At 43.0% G+C, this 13,697-nt stretch overlaps 1 protein-coding gene across 5 annotated transcripts in view; it reads left to right on the forward strand.

Annotated features, from left to right (window-relative positions):
* Nucleotides 1-13,697, forward strand: part of LOC140538493 (A-kinase anchor protein 13) — a 91,365-nt gene that overhangs the window by 19,482 nt on the left and 58,186 nt on the right. For all 5 annotated transcript variants that reach the window (XM_072661082.1, XM_072661080.1, XM_072661081.1 and 2 more), the window contains exons 3-6: nucleotides 2,592-2,754; nucleotides 7,024-7,311; nucleotides 10,000-10,183; nucleotides 12,918-13,098. In XM_072661082.1, coding sequence (XP_072517183.1) covers nucleotides 2,592-2,754; nucleotides 7,024-7,311; nucleotides 10,000-10,183; nucleotides 12,918-13,098 — 816 coding nt within the window. The remainder of the gene's footprint in view (nucleotides 1-2,591; nucleotides 2,755-7,023; nucleotides 7,312-9,999; nucleotides 10,184-12,917; nucleotides 13,099-13,697) is intronic.

Consider the following 13,697-nt stretch of genomic DNA (forward strand, 5'->3'; position numbering starts at 1 on the left):
TAAACTGCATTAATATATATTTTTATATATCGAATAGAACATTGGTAAATGCTAAATGCTAATTCTGTGCCATATCTTTAATATAAAAATAGCTTTTTAGATATTTAAAGCAGTAGACTCAGGTAGACCTCGGTGTCTAAAACCTGTACAGTGCTGTATATCTGTCTTTCGGTGAAGGGTGTAGCCACCCTCTTCCACATGTTACCGTTAAGTGTGAGGTTTTGTGCAACTTCTCTCTGTGGTAATCTCTGCAGACCAACAAGAACACGATTTCCTGTCAAAGTACAACTTCAGTTATTCCGCCCCACAGTTAACTCTTAACTCTCATTTTCATCATCAGGTAAAAACAAGAGCTTCCCACCGAGAGATTTCATGCTATTCCTCAAATGCGAAAAGCTGGTTGCTGTAACTTTTCAATGATCATCCATCTGACAGGTGCAGGACATAAAAGCTAATGCTAAAAAGGTGCTGGTTCAACACTGTACTACACTATACGGCCAAAAGTTTGTAGACACCTGCTCCTCCAGAGTTGCTTTTGAAATCAAGGGTGATAATGCAGAGGCAGAGTGTGTTTTGTGTTTTGTTCGCTTTGGTGCAGTAACAGCCTCTACTCTAGATTTTGGAACATTGCTATGAGGATCTGATGGCATCTGGCCATGTGATTGAGGTTATAGTTATAGGGTATTACTTATAGAGACCAAAAATGCCACTTAAACTTGTCCCAGAGGTATTAGCTGGAGCTCCAGCTCTTTAGAAAAGTCACGTCCACTGCTCCGCAACCCAGTGCTCCATTGCTTTATACAGTACCCACCCCTCTATGTAGTGGATGGCATTGGGCTCGGTGACTTTAGACTCATGCGTGGCTGCTCCAGAGCATCCCGCTATATTGGCAAAGCTTTTTTTTCGACGCCGATTAAACAAGCTGTGCATGCTCAGCTAAATGCCTTTGTCAGTAATGGGTGCACCGTAAAGTAGCTGAACTCGCTCATTAAAAGGAGTGTCTGGACATGTTTGTACGTATAGTGTGTAATCAAAGTCCCGTCTGGCTGTTTGCTAGTCTCTAAGCTGTAGCAGTTCCTAACTGGAGAAACTAATATCTTGTGCTGTAAAGGAAGAGAGTTAGTAGTGTTAGTTTAAAGACAGTGTGAAGCTGATAATAAAGGTAATGTTTGATATTTGTTACCAACTTTTCAGTAAATGGATGGAATTCAGTTTCAGATGCTCAGCAGGTTTGAACCAACAATCTTTAAGGCGTTAATCACTTTGTGGCTCATTTCTTAAGCTTCTTTTCTTGTCTGTCGGAAACCGTTCGGTTGACATGAACATATCTGTGGTCATTATGTTCCTCATATTGAAAGCTGGAGTTCTTTGTGTCATAAAGGAATCTTCTAGTATGCTTCAACCTCATCTCACCTGGCATTAACAGGCATCCTGGGTGATCCTGGGTGATCATCAGTGGCCTCTCGAGGATGCACTATAATCCAATCACTCAAACCACCACATTGGGAGGTGATCAGAGATGCATACGACCACATATGACATCTCGATGCATCCCAAAAAGCAAAGCCACACCCACATCAACTACATCACTGCCTCAGCTAGAAAAAATGCAATGGCCGTGAGGCCACACCGCCCAAACAAGGTAGCTGAGCACGCCACAATAACAAACAAACTAATGGATAAAGACGATACTCATGACTGGAGTAATTATTATTATTATTATTATTATTATTATTATTGTTTTGTATTAAAATGGTACATTAATGTGCGCCACGCCCCTCCTTCAGTGGAAACGCTGTGAGAAACTCAGATTTGGTCACAGGGGTGTATAAATGGCTATGCGGTTTGGCAATCATTTGTGATCGGATCATCCGAGTGATGATCCGATCAACGCGTGTTAATGTCAGATGTGAACAGGGTCATTTTGAGGTGTTTCACTGTACATAGATTTATTCCAAGTCATTTTGGAGCATTTCTATTGGTCCATTCATCATGAGATTTAGACACAATGTAAAAAACAGCAAGTAGAGATACAAGGTTTTTGTGTGACAACAACAATATGAATTATTTGATCATATAAGCATAAATTGGAAACTGGTCTTAGGATGAGACTGACGTAAGAGAATCCTGTCCAGCCTTCAAGTGCAGGGTTGGAGTGAACATTTGCTGTTACTTTCACTCTCCCTGAGGTCTTCTGGTGTCCATGGCAATCTGGCGGACCCTGTGAAAACTCCGCCTACAGCACTACGCTGGCCGCTGACCTTACGAATATAGACTTCCCTCTGGAAAACTGCTTCCGTCTCTGAGAAAGTTATGATGCCGTTGACTGGAGAATTTTAAACTATGTGTTTTACATAAACATGGACTGGAGAAATTGAACAACTGCCCAATGACTTCTGTTAGTCAAGTGGAAAAAATCTAACCGGTCATTGATATTATTGTCTATGGTAATCAAACATGTGCCACAGATGCAGTAGATACAGATTACAGCTATAGTTAGGTCTATCTTAGTTCCCCAAAGCTGAAATGGGAAATGCGAGAATGCCTTAAGAATGGATTATAATCCCCAGCTGTGTTGCTTCTGGTTACAGGGCAGTTGCGTGCTAACCGTTCAGCTCAACGATGAGGAGCTTAGTGAAGGAGGAGGCGTTAGTGAAGATGCGGAGTTGTTCCTGGTGTTCTCTGGATCCACTCAGCGGCATCTCAGCAGCAGCCTGAGGGTCAGCCATGACACTCTGCAGGCAGTGTGCCCAGGTATGTTCAGCCTCCCCATATGTTCCATAAGCTTCACTGAATTACTGAGTTTTCCCCCTATTTAGTGTCTATTTTTGCTCAGATTGGCTAGTCCACTAGACCACTAGTCCATTAGACCTTATTTGTGAGGAAGCCTCAAGATTGGGTCTGAAACAGATGAATCATCATTGTAGAAAACATGAACAACGTAAAGCATCCACAGGTCTAGCGCTGGCTGGATCCTTATATGTTTCAATGACTGTCTTTCCATCTCCAGTGTCTAATTCCAAGTTAGTTTCCTCTGTGTTAATACTGGCCCCTTTTATTTCCCCCCCCCCAGAAATCAGTTATTAAACCCTTATTCTGATATATTGCAGGTAATAGAAAAGACCTGGTTTATGGTAATTTAATCACTTCAACCATTATGAGTGTGCAGGCCATCGTGACTGCGTTTAGTCATATAGTGAATGGTTAACAGCAGAGGGAATGACGTGTCCAGGACTGTGTGTCAAGGGGCTTCTTTGTCTGTTTACTTACTTTAGTCAGAAGAAGATTCTTCTAAATTTCGTCCAGCGTGTTTAAGCAGAAACACTGCGGGCAAAATCTGTGTTTGCTTTACACAGACCTAACCTAGAGAACCTTTCAGCCCTGTGTCATGTTTCTTTGTCACCAATACTGAACCGTAAAATACTGTAGACTCTTCATGTGAGCCGAAGGTCAGTCGCTGTCTGCTTTATCCGTTATGTAAGGTTCTGTTCGGATTGACTTGACCATCCTGCTCCTGCCAACTCGTCTGTCTGCCCTGTCAAGCCTGGAGAGATGTGGCAGCACTCAGGCCTGTCAACAAAACATGTTTGCCCCTTGATCTGATTAAGGGCTCAGGTGGATTGCAGCAAGCAAAGCAGGGTGCATGGAGGCCCACAGAGAGTGCATTCATGTTATCTGGCTGGGTGCAGTCAGGTGTCTTATTCCGTACACAGAGCCGCGCAACCCGACTGGACTGCAGATCCACACATAGCAGCTACGAGATGATTTTCATATTCATGTATGCATCAGTATGAGGTACAGAACTGAGATTAGGCACAGGGAAGAAAAAAAAGGACCGAATGAAGATAAGCGAGGTTAACTGCTGCATACCTGGGGTAGTCATTCATTTATTAAATTAAGCTCTAGACTTACTGCTAGGTTTGCACCACAGCAGCACAAAAGAAATGTCTTAACACATGTCTTAACTTAAACATGTTTTGTAAATAAGGGGAACGTTTCATCCTCTGCTTGTCATCGTCTGTTCAAAGTCTTTTCTCGCAGCATTTACCACATAAAAGCTGCGCTTTGGAGATGTGCCCAAGTACCACCCCATCTCCACTTTTGTGCTTTTCTGTTCCCTAGTCCTAGTCAGTCCAATAACGTCTGCTCCAGTCAGGGGTGAGTGATATGGTAACGTATATTATTACAATATTTAAAGACATTTTCATCATAAACAATATTTATTACTATACACATAATGGCAGACAATAAACATCAGTATTTACAGATTCTTAAAAACCACTCTACAGTGGTCCAGCTTCTGTTTTTATTCAATACTGCTGCCCTTTATCCAATTAAACCAGCACTAATTACACTGTCTGTAATGAACCGAGCAGCTGATCTGATCTGATTCTTTAAGCACTGACGATATCTATAATAAAATGTATCATAATATCAAAGAAAACATAGATTAGACCAATAAACCGAGAAACAAACCAAGGGCAGAGCAAAGGCTAAACATAGCAAAGACCTAAAAGACCCCTTTTGTGCTGTACTGCAGGCAAAACCCACTTTGTAAATAACAAGTACATCAGGCTAGACGTTACTTTGTGATCGAGTTCATGTGCTACTTTAGTTGTGGAGGTTTTGGGAAATGCTCATTAAAAGCTAAGCATTCGTAAGAAGTAGTTAAAAGCTTTACGTAGCCTTTGGGAAACTCTTCCCTGGCAGTAAAGAGTGTATTCTACAAATTTCTCATCTTTTTGATTAGAAATATGATCACATACAGCTCCCATAAATGCTGCAGTTTCATTAAATGTAAAACCTGAGGCTCATGCTGCCACATTTTCAGCATTTTTATACCAGTGTTATTATAAGATGATGCAAAATTTATAGGTTGATTTTTTTCCACTTCAATGCCTTTTTCGATCAAATACTACCTACTCAGCCACTCATTTCTACAAATAGACGCATGGCCAGTCGGAATGCATTGACGTAGAGTGTGGTTAGCTTAGCTGGTCGTTATGGCCTGGGTCAGTGATTTACTGTGGGTCAGGGCTAATGCCAGTCTAGGCTGAAGATGAGTGGGGGTGGGAATGAGAGGCTGATGAGCCTGGAGAAGAACTTCCAGAGTCAACATGCTTTTGATGAGTCCAGCTTTTGATGGGTCTTCTGATAACAATTTGAGGTTAGTAAGGCACGATAATGTGTGTCATTTATGGCACGTTAATGATTCATCATGCTGGAGCATTACTTACGGTGCTAATTTCCTGAGCATTATTGCATTGATGTTGAGAGATCGTTTCATGCCGCTGTAAACAAAGCTGTGTTATGGGCTTTCCTCTTCTGGGAAGCATGGGAGTATTAGACAGCCCATTTTTCCTTTGAAGTGACTTCGGAAAAAGCAAGTACACAGTTCGTAGGTTCAGGCAGGCTTGCTCTGCTTTATTCTGGGACTGCCATCTTTAGCCTTGGACCTTGACCACGTCTTGTAAGTGCGGTTCTCCCTGGGGTGAGACTTGGCCGTCATGTTTACAGCAACCACAGGCTCCAGCCGCTGTGGTTATGGGCTGGGTGTGGGTTGCCATATAGATAATGACTCGGGTTTACTGCAGTAAGGAAGGAGACACCTTAACGCTGTCATTTGCTGAAGTTTACAGCAAAGTGTGGAAAAAAGAAGCATGTCGCTGTGCCTCATGCCTTTCCCAACAGCCGTTTTTTCCATAAGAAATATGTCTCCTAAACTAAAGCAAGCCCAACAGTCTTTGGTGTCAAACGTGTTGATGCTGACATGCTGAGATGTTCTGTAGATGTTCTGGAGGGCCTGATTTCCCATAACAGTGATGCGTGTCAAGGTCTGGAATGCCTGTATGTCGAAGTTCAGGTATTGGGTGCAGGAGAAATGGCTGGCGTTAAGACTGAGGTGGGACAAATTGATTAGCTCCTGGTTAACTGTGGTGGGATATCTGATAACTGCTGCCTATCAGGTCACGTTGGCCACGCCCCTTTTCCTCACAATATATGCATCAATGTTTGTGGACACACCATCTAAATAATGCTTCAGCTACTTTTTAAGTAGCACCCATTGCTGACAGAGATGTGCAAATGCACACACACAGCATGTTTAGTCCTTAGAATTAAAAAGTATTGTCAATAACATAGGACTCTTTGAAGCAGATAACCATGAACCTGTTGCCACAGCACCATGCTGCCTAATGCCACTTTTTCATCCCAAAAGTATTGGATGGAGCACCATCCTTCATTCCAGAGAACACAGTTCTTCCACTGTTCCACAGCACAATGCTGCCTAGTTCCAGGCGTGGGCTAGAGGGGTATAAAGCCCCCCAGCATTGAGCTGTGGAGCAGTGGAAGAGCTGTGTTCTCTGGAATGATGGATGGTGGAGCTGCATCCAGTACTTTTGGGATGAGCTGGGGGGCTTTATACCCCTCCAGCTGCAGTTAACCCACCTACCCTAACTCCCCAGCTCATCCCAAAAGTATTGGATGGAGCACCATCCTTCATTCCAGAGAACACAGTTCTTCCACTGTTCCACAGCACAATGCTGCCTAGTTCCAGGCGTGGGCTAGAGGGGTATAAAGCCCCCCAGCATTGAGCTGTGGAGCAGTGGAAGAACTGTGTTCTCTGGAATGATGGATGGTGGAGCTCCATCCAGTACTTTTGGGATGAGCTGGGGAGTTAGGGATGAGGTTGGGTGGTGATTATCTCATATCCCTACCTTACTAACACTCTTGTTGCTGAATGCAATCAAATCCTTAAAGCAGTGCTCCAGAATCTTGTAGAAAACCTTAACTAGATAGCAGAGACAGTTACTCCAACAAAAGCAGGATGAACTCACGTTTTAATACCTTCGATTTCAGAAGAAACAATGAAGGTGCTGTTAGGTAGACAGATATTAATGTCAACACATTAATGAATATTATTAATGTGGTTAGATATGTGCCTAAAACACACTGCTCTGTACTGTGTATATAACATCTCTTGCTATCTCTCTCTCTCTCTCTCCCTCTCTCTCTCTCTTCTAGCTCATGGCTGCTGTGAGTCAGTGGTGGTCACCGTGTGCTCTGCAGACTCTGATGGCCTTGTTCATCAACTCGCCTCAGAGCGCATGTGCTTTGTCCAGGACCTGGCCTTCGACATGGCCCAGTTCCTGGTGGGAGCAGTGGGCCGGGCCGACATGCTAGAGGGAGCTCTGCTGCTGGACGAGCATCAGATCCCCCTGCAGGAGTGCGAGAGGATGGATCAGAACCTGGCCCTCGCCCTCTCACACATCACACTGCCGCCTGGCTGGAGCGTCCTGGGGAACTGCAGCGGTAAGCCCACTGCGCGTCTGCCACAGGTTCCTCCGACTATATTTACTGATCTTACTGATTGGAATTACTCCTCCGTGCAGTTGTTTTCACCCAGACAAATGTAAGGGAAGGTCCTTGGTCAGCATCCTCAAGTCTGGCCGGCGGACAGCAGAACTGTTTTTATCGCTTAGGCCCACCACAGTCACATGGTGTTGAGGGGAATAGATAATGGAATAGACATGTTTGACGTCCAAAGTTCACTTCTTTAGTTCTGGGCTCATAGCCACAAGCTGTAGGCCTAAATCATCACAAATTCACCACAATCTCTGTTAGACTTGTATTTGTGTGGTTCCTGACACTGTATTACTGTATAACTATTACTGTTATCTATAGAAATGGGCAAAACGTATGGACAAAACTGATTCTTCACTGAAGCTGCTCACACTTTTTAGTTGTGACATACTGTTGCCCATTAAACAACAGTGAGCCATACTAATGAAGCAAACCCCAGCCTGATAGACTGACTAGATTTGGAGAAAGGCTGCAAGATGTACGTTTTCACTTTACTGTCATTCAGAGCTCTGCGGAAGAGCTTATTGAAGTGATATCTCGTGTATTTTACAGCTTTAGGATTTCTCTTCTCAGTGTTTAATGTTTAATATGAGAAATGTGTCATAAGATGTGAAACCTGTAGAGGGCGTCTAAGATCCAGACTATGAGCTATTAGTGCTCTGTATATTTATTTAAATAGGGATTACACTCAGTTCTAAGCAAATGTTAGCACATATTAGAACATTTAGATAGCAAAATACATTCATTTCATTTGAATAACTGAATTAGTTGGTAGAGAACACTTCAGGGGAAGCACTGTTATTCTTGGCTCACTTATTTGAATTGCTCTCTTGTAGTTTAGAGCTCACTGTTAAGGCAAATAAGCGTTTTGGTTCCATGGAAGGTAAGGTATAAACTACATATCAGAACTGCTTGTAATATTTACATTGTTTAATCGAATCACTATTTTTAATAAATAAATGGTACATGACAGTGGCTCCTGAGGTGGCTATATTAGGCAGCGTGATATATTCGAAGGTGATGTGTTAAAAGCAGAACGATAGGCAAGAACCAGATTGAGATGGCTAGACAACTGGGTCAGAACAAGCAGACCGTGTGGGGTTTTTCTGGCATGCAGTGGTCAGTACCTACCAAAAGTGCCCCAAGACACCCATGGAGAGACGATGTAAGGGCGACATGGTCCTTTGATGCTCATTGAGGCCCCACCTGACAACTTACAGGACTTAAGGATCTGCTGCTAAACAGGATTCCTTGTGGAGTCCATATCCTGAATGGTCAGATCTATTGTGGCGGCACCTGGGGGACTTACTCAATATTAGGCAGGTGTTACTAATACTGAGGTTTTTAGCCACTTAAGCACATTATTTAAAACCATATATCTGAGCAATGAGAAAGTTTTTACTGCAGATCTCTAAACATAAATACAGTAAAAAGAAACAAGAATTTCTGTTTGAGGAAACGTTTGAAGAGCAAAGCTTGGTTCTAGTATTTAGGTAGTATTTTTTTCTGGACGTTCTCAGCCAGCATGTGTAAATGTTCAGATGTATTCAGTGAACTAGAACCACTCATTTATATGAATGTTATTTGTATTTCTTTTAATATTAGTGTTTTATTGAGTAAATAAACACTTACTGTCCAGATAAGGAGCTTTTTATTGTAATATTACACATATATATGTCTAGGCTACAGCTAAATCTATGAATTGGGATGAACGTTTAACCAATCCATGAGCAACACCTACATTTAATATGCTGTAGTGTGTACACAGTGCTGTGTGTATGAATGAAATGGCAGAAACATTTTTCAGAGACCTGAAAATCTTTGAAGTCCCGAAATCACAAGAACAGGCAGCCTCACATGTGAGGCTTATTAGGTTGAACGCCAATTAGCTGTATTTTAAAAGACGTCTGCCAATCAGCACTTTAATGAGCTTTCAAAGCAGCGTGAGTCAACCAACAGCTCTGACTGAGCACAGGGCTAAGCCGCTCTCTCTGCCTCCTTCATCCGTTACACAACTGGAGGCTTTTCGTCTTGAACAAAGGTCCCGGATTCTACCACACATTTCAGGACAGGCAACATTCCAAGAAGTACTGAAGATGTTTTGAAGGGTTTAAAGGGAAAAAGTGGCCCTCCTCCTCGTTAGGTCCTTGATTTGAATATATTGTAAGGTGTTTCTGTTATTATGTCCATGTCCTGTGTTTGTATGATTCCCCTCAGTCAAGCCTTTGTGTTGAGGCTGACAAGTGAGTAGGCCCAAGGAGAATAAGTGTGTGTGTGTGTGTGTGTGTATGTATGTGTGTGTGCGGTGCACAGTGCATGTCAAGGCAGCACTGGCAGTAATTTTGTATAGTCTTTTCATCTGCTGAAGATGATGAGCACATGAGCGTGCCATCTCTTCATCATTGCAGTTCTGCCACGCTGAACGAGAAGAGACGGGTTGCCTCCCGCTCTTTGTGCCGACAAACAATGGCCACGAATCACTGAATCATTCATTTGACAGGCCGCTTTATTCCGTAAACCAGCTGATATTGAAGTGAAAGCAGGGATGGTCTGAAGTAATAATAACATGACTCTTAAGAACTGGATGTGGGGATGTCTGTTTCCTGCCTTCTGACTGGGCTCACATTTGTGTTGCAGCCCCAGAACCTCAGGAGACGCTCCTGCACTTGGCTGCTCGCCGCGGACTCCAGAGAGTGGCTCGTTTCCTCCTGCAGCAGCCCGGGGCCCGACAGGCACTGGCCCTTCCCAACAAACAAGGGGACACCCCAGCTAGCCTGGCTGACAGCCGTGGACACAGCGCCATGCTGGAGCTTCTCACGCAGTGAGTACAGACTTAGAACAGTGAGCAGTTCGACACGCTTGGGCTTGAAAGGTAACTTTGGGCCCACTCTAAAACCTCATTAAAAACCCTTGTGTTAGGTGGGAGTTGCATAGTTTTGAGTGTGATGGATGTATGATAAAATGTAGATTGGCCCTTTAAGGTGTAAAGGGTTCATCCATCATGTGTAAATAGATATAAAATTACACCCATTATACCAAGCAATTTATTAGGAAGACCTGTACACCTACTCATTCACACAGTTATCTATTTAGCCAATTGTGTGGCAGCGGTGCAGTGCATAAAATCATGCAGATACGTGGCTGCAGCCTCACATAGTGTTCACATCAACCCTCAGAATGGGTGGTCTGCTGGTCTCCTGGGATTTTCAGCACACTAGAGTTTAAAGTCCCTAGAGTTCCTCAGACTGGAGTAATAAAGAAAACACGTCCAGTGAGCGGCAGTTCTGCAGACGGACGCACCTTGTTGATGAGAGAGGTCAACAGAGAATGGCCAGACTGGTTGGAGCTGACCACAACAGAAAGGCTGCAGTAACTCAGATACAGTAGCTCAGAGTCTACAACCTTGAGGAGGATGAGCTACAACAGCAGAAGACCACCTCTGTAATCAGATCTGGTGACTGGGAGTCCATGCTGGTGGGGATGCAGTAATTGTGAGTGTGGGGAGTGTTTTCCTGGGCACATTTTGGGCTATTCTGTCATTGCTTGAATCAGTCATTGACTCAGATCAATCAGTTATTGCTTGAATGCCACAGCCTGTTTGAGTATTGCTGCTGAGCATGTGCATCCCTTCATGACCACAAATAGGCCCATATTTTAATGACCACTACCAGCGTGATGATGCACCACCTCACAGAGTGAAAGTCTCTCAAGCTGGATTCATGAACATGACGATGAGTCTTGTTTAGTGTTTTTTTGTGGTCTTCCCAGTCACCAGTCACCAGCAAAAAGAGACTCTACCAAGTGCATTAGTGTAGTGTACCTAATAAATTGTGTCTGGCATGAACTTTTCAGAGGAATTCATCACACATGGCAGTGTTGCTGCCATAGCTAACATAGCTAACATAGTGAATGAAATCTAATATGTACAATTAAGCATGAGTTGATTAGCATAATGCTACTTAAGTCAACGCCAGCATTGGTTCTTTATTTGCAGCTTTAGCATCTTTGGCAGGGTGAGTACTTAATACAGCCCAAAGCTAAGTGCCTTTAGGCTCAGCTCAAGGCTAACGTAAATTTAACATGTTATCTTGCTAACCCATGCTTTCAGCTTCCATGTACACTCTTGGGACTGAGTTTTCTGAAAGCACTGTTACATCACAGGATTATTTTTCAGATGGTCTTTTTCACCATTACAAACATGTGCCACATGAATCAACCTTATATCTTTTTTCTCCTTCATACAGTGTATAAGAATCACTGTTCTGAATTAGCATCTGCACACGTTGACATGTAGGACCAAGGCATCAATGGTATTGAGAACTTGGCTGAAGAACGTTTGTATTCTTAAAGCAACAGTATGTAGATTTTTTACCTTAACATAGCAGCTTCAAAATCATGTTAGTTCTCCCCTGACTTGTAATATATAACCTATATATTATGTCATAATACTCTACTGGCTCAGTCCACATCAGCTTGTCCAGAAAAAACGTGTGGCTCAAAGCGCAAATTGCTCTTCCAATCTGGAGGGGGAGCCCAGGAGCAAGAAATGTAGATTTCGCATAGCGTTGCTTTAAAACACTGAAGAACAGGAGTTCTGTTTGGCTACACTAAGGCTGTGTCTCAATTGCATACTACACAATAAGAATATAGGGTATGTAGGGTATGTAAGATTTGGCAGATTAGTACACAAGATATTCATATTATAATATTAATATAATAATATTATGTTGCTATGCCAACATACTTCACTCCTGAGTTCGCCCCTGCTTGACTTGCATCGTTATCCACCATTTTTTTTCTAATAACCGCTCCAGAATACCCTATTTGTTCCCATCCATTTCCATTTTGCATTGCTTTGTAGGATTATACTGCCCATCTTACTCTGAAAATAGTTAGCATCAGTAATCAGTACACTTTTGGGACACATCCTATGACTTGTGGGTTAAACTAGACAAGGTTACAGGAGGGTTTGAGAAGAGAACCTGACTGAAAACAATACAGCGATCTTGAGTTAGCTTCTACCCATGCTGAAGTATTATTTTCTGTGCAGTTTAGGAAACTAACTGCAGTTAACTTCATCATTTTCTCCTCACATATGTCTGCAGACTCACAGATCACATCATTTGAACCTGTTATTAACAGATAATTGGGTGATTTGCACAAAAAATGATGTCACACTTGGCCACTCAGTGAACATCAGGTCACTTCAGATGACTCAGAGAGCAGCACTCGCTGCTTTCATTCAGCCTCTCTAAGGACGTCCACCCCACCCAGGATTGCACAATATCATAGGTCAGACCGAAAGGGTTTCACCCATTACACCTCGTAAAGAGCAAACTAACTTCAGCTGGGGTTGCTCAGAGGAACCCACACTTTAGAGAACAGTGGGATTCAGTGTAACGCTGGATTCAAGTAAACACTGTAGAGAACTGAGTATGAAGTACTGAGGTACTTTATGTTGTGTGTGTTTGTGTGTGTATGTGTGTGTGTGTGTATAGGAGCCACTGCCCTTGTATTTTGGTGTGTCTTCTGAATAGGTTGTATGTTTTGCGCAGGGAGGAGACGGGCACTCAGGATAGAACAGAGACACACAGACGAATCCCCTCTGGTGCTGGTGTGGTGCAGCACCACCCGTGTCTGAACACCTACACCCTGGCATTGGGCACCCAGTCTGGCACTGCGCCACGCAGCCTGCAGGCAGATTTACAAGACTTTCGCTGCCTGATCCACCATGAGGTGAGTCACGCTATACAGCTGCTTTGTTAGCCGGCTACAGTTTCTCTTTTAAAAGCTTTTGCTCTCTTTAAAGCAGTAGTTTGGAAATTAAAAAAGGTTTGGGCTGTTAGCGGTGAGGCTAATGTAGCTAATCAATAATGGAGCAACACCCCACCAAACTGCATTCCTAAATGATCACATAAGCAAATTCATTACTTTGATTTTTTTCTACATTTATGGTGGCAGATCATCCCAGTATGTTTGTATTTGTTGGTACAAACGTAAATAATAAAAAGTGGGGACGATCCAATCCAGTGACTTGAGATCAGGGACCAGTCCAGGCATTTTTAATGGATCTGATTCACTTCCGATCCTTAGGTTTGCTGTAGATGAGCGCCATCTGGCACCAATAATAGACATGATCCTCAGCAGTTATCTCATTTTTTCCAAAATCTACCCCAGACAGAGTTCATCTTTGAGCTTTATTTGAACTGATAAGTGAGGCGACATTACCAGTCAACATCCAAAACAAAAGCTAGAGTTGGTTCTAATGCTAACTCTCCATTCCACCTTAAATAGTGCTGCAGTTACAGTGTGTACATTTCAGCAGCAGAGCATAA

The sequence above is a fragment of the Salminus brasiliensis genome, chromosome 17, assembly GCF_030463535.1.
Source record: "Salminus brasiliensis chromosome 17, fSalBra1.hap2, whole genome shotgun sequence".
Taxonomy (NCBI): domain Eukaryota; kingdom Metazoa; phylum Chordata; class Actinopteri; order Characiformes; family Bryconidae; genus Salminus; species Salminus brasiliensis.